General features: G+C 44.3%; 1 protein-coding gene across 1 annotated transcript; it reads right to left on the bottom strand.

Annotated features, from left to right (window-relative positions):
- Positions 1-9,825: 9,825 nt before the first annotated feature.
- LOC103050032 (QRFP-like peptide receptor) lies at positions 9,826-11,085 on the bottom strand. Its single transcript, XM_007443992.1, has one exon. It carries the CDS (start codon positions 11,083-11,085, stop codon positions 9,826-9,828), a length of 1,260 nt encoding a protein of 419 aa, XP_007444054.1.
- Positions 11,086-18,297: the final 7,212 nt, after the last annotated feature.

Consider the following 18,297-nt stretch of genomic DNA (forward strand, 5'->3'; position numbering starts at 1 on the left):
TTTTCTTAGGCGCATAAATATATTACCTTAAAAATGAATCATTGTGGAGGGGTGTAAACCTTCTTCTTTAAGCCTCTTGGATCAAACACTTTCTACCTTGCTGGAGTCCTTCTGCTCCACTCTGATTCTTCCACTTAGAGTCCATGTTGAAATCTCCTTGGTCTTCTCCTCCAAGTGTCTCCCTTCCTTCTCAAGGTGGCCCATCCTGCCCTATGCTATCTCCCCTCCTTCTGTGCATCATTTCTAGGCCCCCCTACATCTCCACTTTCTCAAACATGTCCTTCTTAAACCTTCTTAGCACTTTGGACCGTGTCTCCCTATTTCTTCCTCCACACCATTGATCAACTTCAACAATCAAAATGAGGGCTTGTTTTGTTTGGGTAGCCAGTAACGATAGAGGATGAATTAGAAAGTCAACATTTATGCTAAGGAATACATTTTAGAGAGAAACATCATTCCCAAATTAGCACATGGTTTAAGGACAGGCACAGAGATGTCTGACATGTTCATATCTCTAGGTTTTATTCACACCATTCCACAGAAGGTGTGCTTTTCACTTCCAGTTGTATTCTCTAAGTTATTGGCTGGGATCTCAATGAGAAGAAGGCATGTTTGTCAAATGAGGTTGCTGCAGTCCCTCAGAAGACGACGTTCACCTTCTGAATGGCCATCAACCAGATTTTGTTCTCCTCTGAAGACAGCTGCATCCCAGTTGCCTCAAGATCACCAGGTATTTGAACACATCCTGGTGTCTCAGGATGTGTTGCCACAAATGATAGGTAGAAACCCCACACTTGGAGGCAGTCAACCTCTCGACCGTGAGTTGCTGTGATCCAAATACAAATTGACATTAGGCTGGTAGGAGGTAGGTTGGGTAGGTAGTATCTCTCCAAGACTTTGGATGAATCTTGCAGAATACGGTGCTCTGCAGTCGAGAGCAACAAAATAGCAAATAGGGTGACTATTTGTGAACTTATTTACTTATTTATCATATTTATGTAGCCGCCCATCACACACAAGGTGACTGGGTGGGCAAGCTTTTCATGCTTTCCATGGCAACATGTCTGGAGCACTTAGTGTGAACGTTTAAGTGGACAACAGTTTCCTTTGTCTTAACCTGGGAGTTATGCCACCAGGAATAAACAGGAAGAAGAAACATTTGAACAGCTGGGTTAAATTCTGGTGCAAGCATGGCATACTTTCATTTCCAAGCATCAACAACGCCCTTATTGACCTACCCGCCATGATTTCCTTGTTCAGTGGGACACCACGAGCAGTGACTTTTGGTGGCTCTAAATGGATCCATAAATCCACCCATGCTTTCCTGAGTGCCGGTCTTGGGGAGGATTTTCAACCAAGCACTCTGATTTTCCAAGGCTGGAGGCTTGGAGCAGAAGTGTGGGATCTCTGGGGGGCATGGGACAGACCTTGGTGACAGGAACCCTCCTCCCAATCCGAGGAAGTGGCTTCTGATCAGAATCTGCTTCTTCCAGGGGCGTCTGAGTGGCTGAATGGTTTGAGCAGCATAAATATCAGAGGGGGGCCCAGTTTCCTCCACGCTTAATTGCACCCAATCTGCCGAGATGCGATTGCTCCCACCTGCACCTCCTCCTTCCAGCAGCTTTTGGAAAGATAATATTTAGTTAAGCCGCCTGTTATTTATTTATTTATTTATTTATTGAATTTCTCTCCTGCCCATCTCCCCTACAACAGGGGACTCTGGGTGGGTTACAAAAACATTAAAACTATAAATATATATAAAATACCTAGCATATGTTCAATTAAAACAATTTTCTGCAAACAGGAGGGCTAACATTGTGAGAACGGCTGTCTGTTGACCATTCCTTGGTCGTTATGGGAATAAGCTAGGGCTAGGTCTGAGGTGACTTGCTTTCCCTGTCTGCTCTGAGTGGCAGATGCACGGGTACGGCTGTGTGAACTCTGCGGGGTGGGAAGACTGGCAGGGCTCACGTAGTTAGAACCCTGCCAACCAGCGGAGAGCCTCCACCTCTCGCCACACGGGGGCGCCCTTGGGCAACGGGTTCTTCCCGCAGGGCCTAGAGGGTGACTTTACCAGGTCCCCGGTTCAGGTGGGAATGGGGGGCATTTTCCTAGCCCCTTATGGACTTTTTGCGCAAGAAAGAAAGTGATTTTGTGACTTGTGGTTTTGAAGATTAGAAAGACTAGGTTATAGATAGAAGGGAATTGCGATGAACTCTTGGAGAGAGAGGTTGGATTAGAATTATATGTATAACTGCCAAGAGGAAGATCTGAAGCCATATATGTATGTATGTATATTCATTCATTCATTCATTCATTCATTCATTCATTCATGTTTTCTGTTCTTTTCTTTTTCTCTTTTCTATCTTCTTTTCTCTCTTTTCTTTTCTTTTTTTTCTTTTTCATATTTATTTCACCGTATACTTTTCCTTTCTTGGAATGCATTTCTTATTATTTAAGTAAATTCTTTTACTAAAAACTATTTTTAAAAAAAGGAACAGGAGGCATTTTCCTGGCAAACTGCTTAGCTGGTTCTTTCTTGCTTGATGTGTAGGGAAATGAGTTAAGGATACAGGAAGGTGCAGTGAAATGAGGCTCCCCTTCATGACTGAATGTCAGGAAACAATACACATTTGTTTTTTATTATTTTATTTATTACTGTATTTGTCAGCCCTTCGAGGTAGTTCAGACCAGGAAACCAAAACCACCGATATGAATATTACTATCAGACCGTGGTCAAGGGGGAGGTGGCTCTTCCTCCTGTCTCTCAAGGTGATTCTCACAGCCCATTACAGTATTATGGTATCAATTATTTTATTAATTATTATTCTGTTATTTCATTAATATTTTATCATGTGCTTGTTTTTATGGTTATTTATTAATTATGTTATTCATTGTTTTTATTGATTGTTTATCGTAAGAGCAGTTTGGCAGTAAGGCCAATTTCAGACAGGTGGCCTTCATAAGTCATAAAACAAATAATTAAAAATAAAATTCATAAATCCTTCATGGGATTTATCCAAGTAAGAATTGGGCCACCATGATCACCGAGGCTTTAATTTGGATTCTTGCACCCATCAGGGGCTGGTCCTCAGGAGCTCCAGGGTTGAGCTGCCAGATCTGGGCCGTTCAGACCCAGAGGATCACTGTGGCAGCCGAGAGATGTAGACCATATCTAACTCCTTGACCCTTTTCTGTCCATAAGATTCTCCCACAAGTTTGGGGTACTGATTAATCCCTCTGTGGAGAATCTCTTAGGTGTCCCTCAATCTCGTGATCTACCATTTGGATCCAGGATGAAGAGTAGGGCCATCAGAACCAAGCAGGAATGGAGCAAGGCAGAGGAATCAGAAATTAGCTCCCGTCATGCAAACCATTGGTGTAAATTCTCAGGATGGACTGGGGTGTCCACAGGGCATAGTCATAAAAGTTAGGATGGCGCCTGCAATTCAGAGTGTCAATTGCATCACTGCAACCACCAACTTTGATTTCTTTGACCCTACCCTGCTGGGCTGCATAACTCACTTCCTTGCCTGAGAAGTGGTGGCACAAGCATCCAGGTGAGAAGATTGCAAAGGGGGGGTGGGGGTGGAGAGGCTCTGCACATGTCAATGGGTCGAATGACACGCAGGTGCCAGGCAAGAGGTCACGGGGATGAAACAACTTGTCACAAAGGCAGGAAGACCAAGATGAGCTTCCCAGCCTCTTTGGTCTCTGCTGTTTGATGGCGGCTGACTTGATGGACGCTGTGTCATCTTCCACCTTTGAATACAGTTTCCGTGCTCCTGCACCTGCCTGTGATATGGAAAGATCTGGGAGGCAATATCTGGGTCTCGTGGGAAACCAAATGCTATTCCATTTCATCTCTTAGCAAATAGCTTCCTAATGTTCTTGGGCTTTGTTTGCAGGAGAGTTAATAGATTTATTAACTTCAGCATCCCAGCTTTTATCATGGAACATTAGCACCTCCTTGGACCCTTCAGTGTTGTCTGTCACTTTCATTTCTTTTCGGGTAATTAGTTCCAGTTTCTGAAGTTTCCATTCCTTCGTCTCTGGAGCAGCAGGGAGATTTAATTTTTGATTGGAATTCGCGCATACACCACCTACTGGGGCATTTCTCTTGTCCTCCATCACAGGTTTCAAGATGGTTAGCAACTGGCAAAGTTGTTTTGCATAGGGTGATTCCTGCAGTGAGAAAAAGCAAAGCAGCCTCCTCTGTAATTTGTGAGCGGTGGAAAACCATGTCAACCCCCAGCTTCCTCACTGGAGGGTGAACGTAGGCATCTGCGGATGAGGAAGGCAAGTGGCAACCCGTGCGTCATGGTGACATTGGGTAAAGGATGGAATTGGCATCAACTGTGCAGTGACCTTGTGTTGCATGTGATGTCATTGTGACTTAGACCGGGTGCTTCTAAGGCTGAATTCAGCAGTCAAGAATTGTGACACGTCATAGGGGGCCAGCAGGAGGATAATATCTCCATACAGATTAGGGAAATGTGTGTTGCCCGTGGAACTGGAGACACAGATCATTGGAATGAATGAAGCATTGTTGTCAACGGGATACAATATATTCCTGTACACAGAATATAAATATGTCCTGCAACCTTTACAACAAGGACCAGAGTTTTGCTGGGAGGAATATGGGAAGGGGTGGAGAGCCTTCTGTTCGCTCACTTTGCTTTGCTGTGGTTTTCAGCTGCTGGATTATCAGGGGACACGTGGGGCCATGATTGCAGGCAGTGAAGAAACTCGGTCTGCATCCCAGATCACTCCCAAACCCCTCGTGATCAATGCCAGGTGACCTGTCCCAGTTTGACCTCTCCCAGCCTTTATTAACAGGTGTTTGGGAGAAGTAATTTCTCTCTGAGAAGGCATGTAAGGAAGTGTCACATTAGCTCATTGATTGGGAGGCTGAAAACAAATGTTCACGTTTCTGCAAGAATCCAGGTGAGAAGACGAGATGAGGCCACCGATACAGACGAAGGTGGTGGAGAAGCTGTTTATTTAGTTCATCCACTGACAGAATTGTTAGACTGTCCAATGACGGTCCAAAATCGAATGACGGTTCCAACCTAAGTGACCCAAGAGTCCCATAAAAATCAACTTAGAAAATGTCACCATCGGTCTGAATAGCAACTATCAAAAGTCTTCAGTCCCTTTTTGAAGGCCAGGAGCAAAAGGGGACACCACAGAGAACATCTCCTTTCCAGGAGATGGAAATCCTGGGAATCCATCAATAAAATATTTGCATTTTAGATACTTTTTTCTTTTTCTTTTCTTTTGCTTTTAGTTCAATACTATTTTCATCTTCCATTTCAAAAATCAAATTTTGGATTTTTTAAAAAAACGGGTTACCTCATCGTTCTTTTCTTTGGGAACTATCCAGCAAGGTAGAACTTTTAATGCAAACAATTGGTTTGTTATTTTGCTACCAAGAGCAACATTTATCATGAACAAGAAATAGCTTGAAATTATGAATTTCCAGCACTGGGTTTTGCTGCTCCATCAACAGCTGAACTTTGATGAGGGGGTCATCTGCTAATGCCAGACATTTGAAATGGAGAGCAGGTGAGAGAAGCTGTGTAGGGAAATGGTCTATAAATAAAGTGCTTAGCTGTTTAAAAAAATTAAAAAGCAGAGGGGAGAAAGCCTCCATCTTTTGAAATGTGGGATCCATTTGACTGTTGAGATTAATGGAATGGAAGCTACAGGCTGATAATGCCTCAGGCTGGGTGGGGAGAGTGTTAGGGGTTCAAATCCTGCCAGTTTTTTTGCACCTGTGCTCCATGGTCCAACTCTGAAGCCAGAGGGGCGGATTTTGAAGCTGCTATGCCCTTTTGAAATAGCCTGCTAATGGAGACATTGGAAAGGCAGGGAGGTGGATGGATGTTCACCAACAGAAGGTGACCTTCATTAGAGGAGAGGTTGAGAAGGCATTAGATGGAAATGCTCAACATGGAACAGGGGATACATAAGTGGTGATCTAATGGGTCCAAATTCATGCATTGTACAGGAAATTGAGAAGGAAAAAGTGAGGATGTGCAGCTGAATTGGTCTCATGTCTCTGCACTGCCTAAACTCATTAAGCCACTTGCCAATGTGTTGGGGTTGAGCCACGTGACCAGCAGAGTCATGCAATGCACCTATTGCTAGATTGTCCTACTTTTTCTGATCCTGAAATGTGGTCCAATATTTGAAGATTCTTCCATACGCAAAGAGTCTTCACCCATTTTTCCTCACATTAGGGAGAAGACTGGGGATCTGCATCAGGAAATCTTTGTCCGAATCATCCATGGACGTGCTAGTTGGTAAGGTTGTTTCCTCACCAGCAACTTTTAAGGTCTTCTAGAGTCACCCAACCATTCTTGTGCCAAAATAATACTAATAAGGGCAATCTTTACATTATTCCAACCACTTCAACAATGTCTAGGTGATGCTACAAAGAAGCTGTAAGCCACTAGTGGAGAAATGATCCAGCTATTGTTCTTCCAATTATTTTATCTGCAATGCACATAAAAACCAGGTGGAGCTTAGATCAAGCTTTGCAGCCATGGCATTTTTGACCACACCTTATGGAACCCTGATTCCTCCCTCTTAGCTTTTGTTGCACCAGGAGGTAATTATGGAAGCTATTAACAGAATTATCATAAACATTCCCATGAGTCAATGGAAAATATAATAAATATACTAAGTTTAATGATAGAGGAGTGAAGTATGAAAAGAAAGCAAGTAAAGGAGAGAGGGAAGGAGAAAGGACTAATTTAGATATGTGTTTGTGTGTGTGTGTGTGTGTGAGAGAGAGAGAGAGAGAGAAGCTGGATCCCCAGTTTGCATTATCTGCATACTACTTTGCACCACGTTTAGATCAAAGGTATCAAAGAGAGCTTCATTCATACATGCCATTTTGGGAGAAGGAACACACCTGCCAAGATCTTGAGAATACACCCAGAAATCTAACATGAGAATGAAGCAAAGATAAGAACCTATTGTAGGTGTACTCCTGAAGAAACAGAGTTGTCTTAGGGGGCGAGACGAGAACAATGCTGGCTTGCAAGGATAGGCTTCCCTGCAGAGTGTGTGAAGAACCCTGGGCTGGAGCTGTGGGACCATCATCTGAATGGTTCCTGAGCACCTTCTGCCCTCCATTAAAAAGAGGGCAGAAGGGAAAACCCAACTCGGTAGCCCTTTCCTTTTTCTCTTCTCTCTCATAAATTAAAAGATAAAGAAGCTTTATTTTTATATGCCACGTGCCCAACAGAATCCCAAGACATCCTTTCTACGAAATCATGAAAGACGTATGTGACCAAATGAGATGGGAAAACATCTGTCAGAGGCTGTTGAATGCTTGCTTGTAAGGTCATTACTTTATTGATAAAGACCCAAAAGTAAGACAGAGGGAAAAACTGTGGATGTCACTTCCCAGAAAGGAATATATTTATTTATGTATTACTGTGGCTTACACCATTTCTGTACACTCCAAGCAGCTTACGAATAATAACATAAGATTAACACATAAAATGTCAATGACATAAACAACAACGAGGACCTGAAATGTCACAATTCAGGCAACAGGACCTTTAGGTGTCCCCAGATGCTGCTGTGAAGACCATATTTTCACAGCTCTTTGAAAATATAATGAGGAGATGGGCTGAGTTTCAGGGGGTTGGCTGTTCCAGGGGCACAGAACCACTGCTGGGAGGGCTCAAGCACAGAGTTGCTGCAGATGACCACTACTTTTTTCATACATGCATGCATACATACATATTGGAATTTTGGCATTTTGGGGTGGTTTCCCATCCTACTCTGACCTAAGCCTAGCTTCCAAGATCCTTGGTTTGGCTTGGTCCTGCCAACTCCTGTGAGTTATTGAGTTATGAACAAGAAATGAAAATATGTTTATCTAACTGGAATTTGAGGATTAGCCAGGCTCTGAGATCTTTTCTGAAGTTTGGTGTATTATGTTACCTTTCCCTTTTTCATGTGGATGATTTAAACGGTCATATGGCAGTCAATTGCCTTTTACTGCAGCCCCTTGGCTGGTGAAGTCCTCTTCAGCTTCTCTAGCTTGGTGCCCTCTGGAAAAGTTGGAGGTTGGTTGCCAGGGGTCTCCATAGGGCATGGTTTAAAAAGTCAGGATGGCAGCTGTGATGATGTGATTGAAACTCTGTCTGTTTTCTATGCGCATTGCATGTGTAATGCGCATAAAAAAACAAGCCAAGCTTTGATCACACCATTGCAGCCACTCGTTGACATTTTTGACCATGCTCTACAGCAGTGTTTCTCAACCTTGGGAACTGTAAGAGGTGTGGACTTCAACTCCCAGAATTCCCCAGCCAGCATGGTTGGTTGGGGAATTCTGGGAGTTGAAGTCCACACCTCTTACAGTTCCCAAGGTTGAGAAACACTGCTCTACTGACTCACCTTCTTAGTAACCAGGTTTCTTGATGAAAAGAGCAGTTGACTTTACACTGCTTGCAACTACAGATTTAATTCTACAGCCTTTTCTTTATTCCCTTAAAAAGAGAAGACCCCACCAGCTTTCTATCTGAAGCTGACTTTCTTTCATAGAATAAAGCTTTTCTGGAAGAGTTCATACTGGGAGCGCTTGATTCTGACTTTTGTTTTTTAAAAAAGGAGGTAAAAAGCACTGTCATTTTTTACCCTTGTCTTTTAACTCTATTTTTATGTTATATGCAATTAAATTTCTACCAGCCGCAGCCAAGAAGACATCTAATGTAAATTGCATCTGCGGGAACCCAAAGCATTTAAAATGACTATAAAAGATGAAGATGGAGGAAAATGACCTTGAGACCAAAAATGTTCCTTGGGGAACTTTGATACATGGAGAGACTCCAAAGCCATGCGGTTAACAGCTAAAATTTTAAAATGCAGCATAATGGTGCTTATATAATCTCTGCGAAGATTCCAGCCCCGATCCTGTCCTCCAACTCACTATCTTCACTTTCCCTTTAGGAAGTTGTTCACACAAAGGGTAGCCACAGAGTTTGGACCCCAATGGCCAAACCCTCTGTTAGAAGACCCTTGAAGAAAAGCAGTGGTTGCAGATGCTTAGTCTGGGTTGTCTCACTGCACTTCTCCTGGCAGATAGTTGAGTTTCTGCTTCAAAGGTTCTCTGTTCTGAGACAGGATGGAGACAAAATTCACAGCATGGTTGATCTCAAGATGCTCTTTCTCTGCTGCTCTTATTCACACTGAATGAGAGAAGCCAACCAACGTTCAGCCATTTCTCTCCATCTCTTGTCCCTTTCTCCTTTTCCTTCCTCTCTGAAAAGGTGAAGTTCAGATGCAGCATAAGAATGTAGATCAGGTTCCTATATTGTATTTTTACAAACCTTTATTGTGTCCATTTATTGATGTGGCAGGACTACTGTCTCTAGCTGATATCTCACTCATCCTCAAACTCATGTCCTCCAAATGCATTGCAACTCAACTCCCAGAATTACTAGTCAACACATTTGGAGAATGCCACCTTGGGGACAAACTACTGGAACAGGAGTGGGAAACCTGTAGTCATAAAGGCTCTAATTGTTCTGCAAAAGATTGGTTCGGATAGTTGGTAACAGCAAGTTGTTTCTTCTCTGAAGTGTGAAAGAGAAAAAGAAGGTGTCGGAGACCAAATGGATGCTCCAACCCAGCTTTAGCTTTGAACCAGACCACTCCTTGCTTCACCTATGCCCAACTTACTAAGGGTGGTACTGTTCAGTGGAAGCTTTGGACAGATTACCCTTGTAGGAATGTGCTTCTTGGCCAAAACACTATTGGCCATCCCTAGTTTAGAAAGACTGATACACCTAAAAGATTATCTTAGACAAGACTTCTGCAGCTGTTGCTGTTCTGTTGCCTTTCTCTCCTTGTTACAAGGTCAGGCTCTTTATTAGCTGAGCCCATAGACCCCCTGTAAGAATGCAGTTCAGGGACAGAAGATGGCAAGCTCTTTTCTGAGGGGGAGAAGCTGAGAAGAGAAACCATCTTCTTTTGGTATCTGCTCCTCATTTCCTTAGCTGATCTGTAGAGGTTACCGACAAAACAGTAGCAGATTGGGTTGAGGCTGGAGTTGGTGAGGCTGAGCCATTGAGAAAAAGCCCGCAGCTGCAGGACCCAAGGAGATGGATCCTCATCCTGCAAGGATTTGGGGCTGTTGAACTCTATCCAGATGTCCATCAGGTAAATGGGCAGCCAAGAAATGGCAAAGAGCAGGACTAAGGCAATCACCATTTGAGCCACCTTCCGGCGGATCTTCAGCCTGGAAGCCAGCAAGGTTGGCTTCAAGGCACCACAGTCTCTCAGTGTCCTGGTGGGGCTCCAGAGCCGATGGACAGTCAAGCAGCAGATGACCATGTTGAATGAGACTGGCAAGCAGTAGAGAGCACAGAAGAGGAAGAAATTGTAAGTTTGCTTGACCTTCTCCTGGGGCCACATTTCCCGGCAAATGGGGAATACCAGCGGAAGATCAGACCCCACACCAATCTCAACTTGTTTGTTGATAAATATAAGAGGCATGCAGATGCCTGAAGACAAGACCCAAACGATCAGGATGGTACTCAAAATCTTCCTCCGAGTGAAGAAGGACCTGGCTTTGAGGGGGTTGTGCACATTGTAATAGCGGTTCAAGCTGATCACTGTGAGGCTGAGGACGCTGGCCGAGACGGATACTGCCTGGATGAATGGCACTGCTCTGCACAGAAAGTCTCCATAGACCCATGCTTTGTATATCAAGTTCCCTGTCGTGATGGGCATGCAGATGCAGACCACCATGAGGTCACAGATAGCCAAGTTGATCAGGAGGCTCCGGGTGGCATTCAGGCTGGGCCTGCGGCTGTCTCGTTTCCAGATCAGCATCCGGAGTGACATGACATTGCCGACCAACCCCACCAAGAATGATACCAGGTACATGATAGTGAGGCTGATGGTGACCGGATCTTCATTGAACAGGAAGAGCAGCTTCTCTAGCTCCTCCCAGCCCAGGCCCTGGCTCCTGTTCAGCTGTCCCAACAAAGACAGGTTGGCTGGCTCCCATTGCTCCAGCTGGTTCCCAGTAACAGTGAGGCTGAAGGAGAGGTTCATAGCTCTTCTTCTCTACTGCATGGAGATGATGGAGAGAAATGAAATGACATTATTATAGAGAGAAATGACATTATTATGAACTGGGCAAACTTAGAAGAACTTGACCATTCATACTTTCAAGACCCTTGGTTTAAGCACCTCCCTTAATGTCTTCTCCACTGCAATTTTTAGCTTAAACAGGCTTAATATTGGCTGGAGTACCGTCAAAACCTGATCGTTCAATGCATTGCGTTCAATGCATTGCGCTGGCTACCTAAATGAAGAATGCTTTTATGTCCTTTGTACACATGAATGTTCCTCCATTCACATCTGTTAATGTTCTAGGACTGTGAATGCCAAATAGAAGCAGCCAGGTTTTCAAATCAGTGGGTTTTTTTCCTATTGTAGAAGAAAGGTTTTGCTTTACTTCTTTTAAGTGAAAATTCACTTTTAATTTCAGCAAAAGAAATGCTCTGGGCTTCAGGCTGCAATTCTGTGGGATTGATGACTCGTGACCCTCCAGATGGCACACTACAACTCCCATTATCCTTGACAACTGGCTAAGCCAACTACAGCAAATTGAAAGAGTTGGGCAACCAGTTTCCCATCCCTGCTGTATACATGAGACTGGTTGTGCAATCCTATAAGTGTCTGCTCAGGAATAAGTCTCACTGACATCAGAAGTAAAGAAAAGCCTATTTCAAGTCAGCCTTGCTTTCTGGTGATGCTCATGGACTTTACTTGGCAGCAATGTGGAATTGATCTATCATTGTTGGCTTCTGGGTCCTTCTTCCTCCCTTCTCTGTTTGTTTGCAAAGCTATTTATGGATTACCTGAATGATATCAAAGGCAGGTGTCAGACTAACATTGTCTTAATTTGATGTTGCAAGCCATCCTAGAGAGTCACAGGTTGGAAGAAAGATAGAATAGGAGGAAAACCTTTAAAGAAAAAATAAGGTATTGATCTTATGGATGCTCACTTGAGATCCATACTATGCCATTGTATGAACGTAATACGGCTAATTTCAGAGTAGGAACCACAGGGATTCAATCAATCAATTAATCAATCTCTGTGTGGAGGAGAAAGAGGGTCTGAGTTGTATGGAAAACAAACCATCATCAAAAATAAGCATCCTTAAGACCTACCAGGGTTTCAGTGTCATAAATTCCTTGCAGCACAGAATTTACCTTAGTGATGGAGATGATTGTCCAGATAAACCCATTCCACTGAAGAACGAAACAAAATAAACATGCCTAGCTGCACTTTGGACTGAAAATGAACTGGAAAGGTTTCTTGGAAGAAAAACTTTGACCAGCTATTTCAAAAAGGTAACCAAGAAGCAACATGGTTAAAAGATTAGAGCCAGGCTGGGCAAGCTGTTGACCCCCAACCCCCCATGCTCATCTCTGGATGCTTTAGAGCGCCCATAGTTCTTCTCTTCTGCTGATGGAAGTTTTCATCTGAAGCCTTGGGGGGCTACCAAATGGTTCGACTCCGACTTAAGGTGTAAAACCAGGTTCAAGTCCCAACTCCACCATGAAGTTAACTGGATGACTTCCTCCCCATCACTATCTTGTAATCTAACCCATCTCCCAGGACTGCTGTGAACAGGAGGTGGGGAAGGCATCATCACTCTGAATTTCTTGAGAGGAAGGGCAAGATCAAATTATTTGAAAAGTCTCTGCCTGGACCTGTAGGGGAGCCTCTCTGCAACTTCCACCCCTTTGTTTCCAGACCATGGGGGTAAACACCCCACTGCCTGCCTGCCTCTTGAGTCCCCCAATCCACTCTTTCCCTCCCCTTAGAAACAAATGGACTTACTTGGAGCAGAGATGGAGCTGGCTAGAGAGAGGACCTAGGCTTGTGGGAAGAGGTCTGCAGCGTAACAACAAGGCTTCCCCGAAACAGGTCCATACCCAACGTCTTTGGCAGCAGCTACCGCTGAGTGCATTCCTTCCACACACACTGAAGCACAGCAAACGCTCTTCACACGTGCAAGCTACTCCCCCACCAGCCTGTCACGATCTGCAGCCATCCAATTTTGCCTCACCCGCCCCCCCCATAATGCTCTTTAGCTATTTCTCACTTGATCAGCAAGACCTCGACTTTCCACTGCACAGATCGCCTCCCCGTGCCACAGCATGGCACAGGTTTGCTCACTCAGCTGCACACTGCAACCATTTGGTACACACACACACCCACATACACATATACCTCACAGCATACATATCCAAACTGGCACAAAAAGATGTGCTTTTTTTTTTCAGGAGGCAGAATACTTTTCACCCTGGTGTGTCCTCTCTCTCTCTGTGTATAAACACAATCCCCAGTTGTGATTTGATACTCTCCTTCAGTCACTGCACACACCGAGACACACCCCTTTAAAGCCCTAACCAGACATATAGCTACTTCTCTGTCACAGCCCAAATTTGCGTGCTGTAGACACACCCTTCCCCTTTCCCTTACTCCATTGCTCAACCATCTCTGGGACAGACCTAGAATTACAACAACTGGCTGTCTTAAATAAAGCCATTTTGCCCATTTCACCCTCATGCACACTCACACTCTCCCTCCCTCTGTTTACAAGGCAGTGCCAGTGATCCTTTTCCTCCTGTCCCTCGGGGGGAAAATCTCTCTGTGACTCTCAGGTGACTTTAAGTGGAATAAAAGGTCAGGTCAAGAAGCACCAGTCCGTCTTCCTCCTGGCTGGAGATCCTGGCTGTAGCTGTGTTCTCTCAAAACTCCTGGAATTGGGGAATCCAAAGTGCATGAACACCCATGGTTGTGCACCTTGGCTGGAGAAACTGTGTGGTGCTGAAAGGACAGCTCCCCAACAATCTACACCTTGATGGCGCCCAGGTGAACCAGGAAGCCCTTGGCATCTGCTGGAAGATCTCTGAGTGATCTGAATGAGACCACATGGATTTTGGTCCCCCGTTGCCCAGCAAGAGCAGCAACCAGTCCGTTCCCCTTGCAGTGCTGAAAAGAAAGAAATGTGGGTCACCAGGAGTGGATTTTTTTATCCAGGCGGAACAATGATGAGATTGGTTCAGTTCTTGCATTTTTATCCAATTCTGGAGTTTGGAATGGTTTCATTCTAAGCATCTTGGCTCCAGGTTTGGTTTGGAGAACCTATGCTGGGTTAGTTGGGATTGCAGAGTTCTACCCTTGTGAAAGATGGCCTTGGGAGAAGCCTTCTCCACACTTTTTGCAGGAATAGTGTCCAAAAATAGGATTAAAATATGTCTTTGTTTCTGGCATAGGAATTCCACTGCCCAGATTTTATGACCTGTCCTTTCCTTTCCTTACCATAAGAACCTCTCTTGTGCCTCACCTCATAATGTTGGCTCTACCTGGACTCACGCCTTCTGCTAAGTCCTTGAGTTATTATGGCCAAGTGTGTGTGCCAAACCAGCCTTTCTGGTTGGTAAACCATGATTTCAAGGTGTTGTGCAAGCCTGGCCAATTTTGTTTCAAAGTGCAAGGAGCCTTCTAGCCTTATAATCACAGCCACATTCAAAAGCCATAATAGAGGAGTCCAGAACCACAGTTACTCATATTAACCCTTTCTTTCCAATCTGGTGATTTATATGCTGATTTAGCTGCTCTCCACCTTTCCACTGCCTTTAACAGAGGTCTGCTTTGTGCAAATAATCACAAAGCTTTTTTTTGTTTTAGTCCCAGGGCATGCAACTAAACGTAACTACTCCAGCCTGCATCACTTTTAAGCTAGTTCATGAATTAAACCATCTCCTGGAGACTCGCAATGCACTCAACCGTAAAGCAAACAAGATGCTTGCCTAGAATGATGTAGTAAGTCAAAACAAACCTACTGCTCCAAAGCAAGGTTAACTGAAACCAAGTTTACCATGTTTTGTGAATGCGCCCAGCAGGGCTTTACCTGACCTCAGCCAGTGTGCAGTGTGAACACAGCCCTTGACTGCAACAGACCAATCCATCTGCCATTCAAGGCACAACTTCAGAATTAAGCAACTGGCAACCCAACTCACCCCTTCATGGATCACTGCCTTGTCGTGGCGAAGGGGCTTGCGTAACTCAGTGAAGCCATGAGCTATACCGTGCAGGGCCACCCAAGACGGACAGGTCATGACAGAGAGTTCTGACAAAATGTGGTCCACTGGAGAAGGAAATGGCAACCCACTCCAGGATCCTTGCCAAGAAAACCCCATGGACAATGTTAAAAGGCTAAAAGATGTGATGCCGGAAGATGAGCCCCTCAGGTCGGAAGATGTCCAATATGCTACTGGGGAAGAGCGGAGGGCAATTCCAAGCAGCTCCAGAAAGAGTGAAGCGGCTGGGCCAAAGCCGAAAGGACGTTCAGCTGTGGATGTATCTGGAAGCGAAAAGAAGGTCCGATGCTGTAAAGAACAATATTGTATAGGTACCTGGAATGTAAGATCTATGAACCAAGGCAAGCTGGATGTGGTCAAACATGAGATGACAAGATTGAACGTCGACATCTTGGGAATCAGCGAACTGAAATGGACGGGAATGGGTGAATTTAATTCGGGTGACCATTATATCTACTACTGTGGCCAAGAAACCCTTAGAAGAAATGGAGTTGCACTCATAGTGAATAAGAGAGTGGGAAAGGCAGTAATGGGGTACAACCTCAAAAACGACAGAATGATCTCAGTGCGTATCCAAGGCAAACCATTCAATATCACAGTCATCCAAGTCAATGCCCCAACCACTGATGCTGAAGAAGCTGAAGTTGACCGCTTCTATGAAGACCTACAACACCTTCTAGAACTAGCACCAAAAAGATGTCCTTTTCATCATAGGGGATTGGAATGCTAAAGTAGGAAGTCAAGGAGTAATCGGAATAACAGGCAAGTTTGGCCTTGGAGTACAAAATGAAGCAGGGCAAAGGCTAATAGAGTTCTGTCAAGAGAACAAGCTAGTCATAGCAAACACTCTTTTCCAACAACACAAGAGACGACTCTACACATGGACATCACCAGATGGTCAATACCGAAACCAGATTGATTATATACTTTGCAGCCAAAGATGGAGAAGCTCTATACAGACAGCAAAAACAAGACCAGGAGCTGACTGTGGCTCAGATCATGAGCTTCTTACTGCAAAATTTAGGCTTAAATTGAAGAATGTAGGGAAAACCACTAGACCACTCAGGTATGACTTAGATCATATTCCTTGTGAGTACACAGTGAAGGTGATGAATAGATCTAGAGGATTAGATTTGGTAGACAGAGTGCCTGAAGAACTATGGACGGAGGTCCGTAACATTGTACAGGAGGCAGCAACTAAAACCATCCCAAAGAAAAAGAAATGCAAGAAAGCAAAATGGCTGTCTGATGAGGCTTTACAAATAGCTGTGGAAAGAAGGAATGCGAAAAGCAAGGGTGAAAGGGAAAGATATAAGCAACTGAATGCAGATTTCCAGAGAATAGCAAGGAGAGATAAGAAGGCCTTCTTAAATGAACAATGCAAAGAAATTGAGGAAAACAATAGAATGGGGAAGACTAGAGATCTCTACAAGAAAATTGGAGATATGAAAGGAACGTTTAGTGCAAAGATGGGCATGATAAAGGACAAAAAAGGCAGGGACCTAACAGAAGCAGAAGAGATTAAGAAGAGGTGGCAAGAATACACAGAAGAACTATACAAGAAAGATCTTAATGTCCCTGATGTCCACGCTGGTGTGATCACTGACCTTGAGCCAGACATCCTAGAGAGTGAAGTCAAGTGGGCCTTAGGAAGCATTGCTAACAACAAAGCTAGTGGAGATGACAGGATTCCAGCTGAGTTATTTAAAATACTAAAAGATGATGGTGTTAAAGTGCTGCACTCAATATGCCAGCAAGTTTGGAAAACGCAACAGTGGCCACGGGATTGGAAAAGGTCAGTTTACGTTCCAATTCCAAAGAAGGGCAACGCCAAAGAATGCTCAAACTATCGCACAATTGCACTCATTTCACATGCTAGCAAGGTTATGCTCAAAATCCTACAAGCTAGGCTTCAGCAATACATGAACCGAGAACTACCGGATGTACAAGCTGGGTTTCGAAGAGGCAGAGGAACTAGAGATCAAATCGCCAACATTCGCTGGATCATGGAGAAAGCACGAGAGTTCCAGAAAAATATCTACTTCTGCTTCATTGACTATGCAAAAGCCTTTGATTGTGTGGATCACAACAAACTGTGGCAAGTTCTTAAAGAGATGGGGGTACCAGACCACCTTACCTGTCTCCTGAGAAATCTGTATGCGGGCCAAGAAGCAACAGTTAGAACCGGTCATGGAACAACCGATTGGTTCAAAATAGGGAAAGGTGTACGACAAGGCTGTATACTGTCACCCTGCTTATTTAACCTATATGCAGAGTACATCATGATAAATGCCAGGCTGGAAGAATCACAAGCCGGAATTAAGATTGCAGGGAGAATCATCAACAACCTCAGATATGCAGACGATACCACCCTAATGGCAGAAAGTGAAGAAGAACTAAAGAGCCTCTTGATGAGGGTGAAAGAGGAGAGTGCAAAAGCTGGCTTGAAACTCAACATTAAAAAAACTAAGATCATGGCATCTGGACCCATCAATTCCTGGCAAATAGAAGGGGTAGAAATGGAAGCAGTAACAGACTTCATTTATCTGGGCTCCAAGATCACCGCAGACGGAGACTGCAGCCATGAAATTAAAAGACGCTTGCTCCTTGGGAGGAAAGCTATGGCAAGCCTAGAGAGCATATTAAAAAGCAGAGACGTCACCTTGCCGACAAAGATCCGCATAGTCAAAGCTATGGTTTTTCCAGTAGTAATGTATGGCTGTGAGAGCTGGACCATAAAAAAGGCCGAGCGCCGAAGAATTGATGCCTTTGAACTGTGGTGCTGGAGAAGACTCTTAAGAGTTCCCTGGACTGCTAGGAGGTCAAACCAGTCAATCTTAAAGGAAATCAACCCTGATTGCTCATTGGAAGGATCGATAATGAAGCTCAAGCTCAGATATTTTGGCCACCTAATGCGAAGAGAGATCTCTTTGGAGAAGACCCTGATGCTGGGAAAGATTGAAGGCAAAAGGAGAAGAGGACGGCAGAGGATGAGATGGTTAGATAGCATCACTGAAGCAATGAGCATGAAACTGACCAAACTCAGGGAGGCAGTGAAGGACAGGAAGGCCTGGCGCAATATGGTTCATGGGGTCACGAAGAGTCGGACACGACTTAACGACTAAACAACAACAACAACAA

This window comes from Python bivittatus, unplaced genomic scaffold, assembly GCF_059951505.1.
Source record: "Python bivittatus isolate LINGU-HERP-01145 unplaced genomic scaffold, Pbiv_v1 ctg000560_np1212, whole genome shotgun sequence".
NCBI lineage: Eukaryota > Metazoa > Chordata > Lepidosauria > Squamata > Pythonidae > Python > Python bivittatus.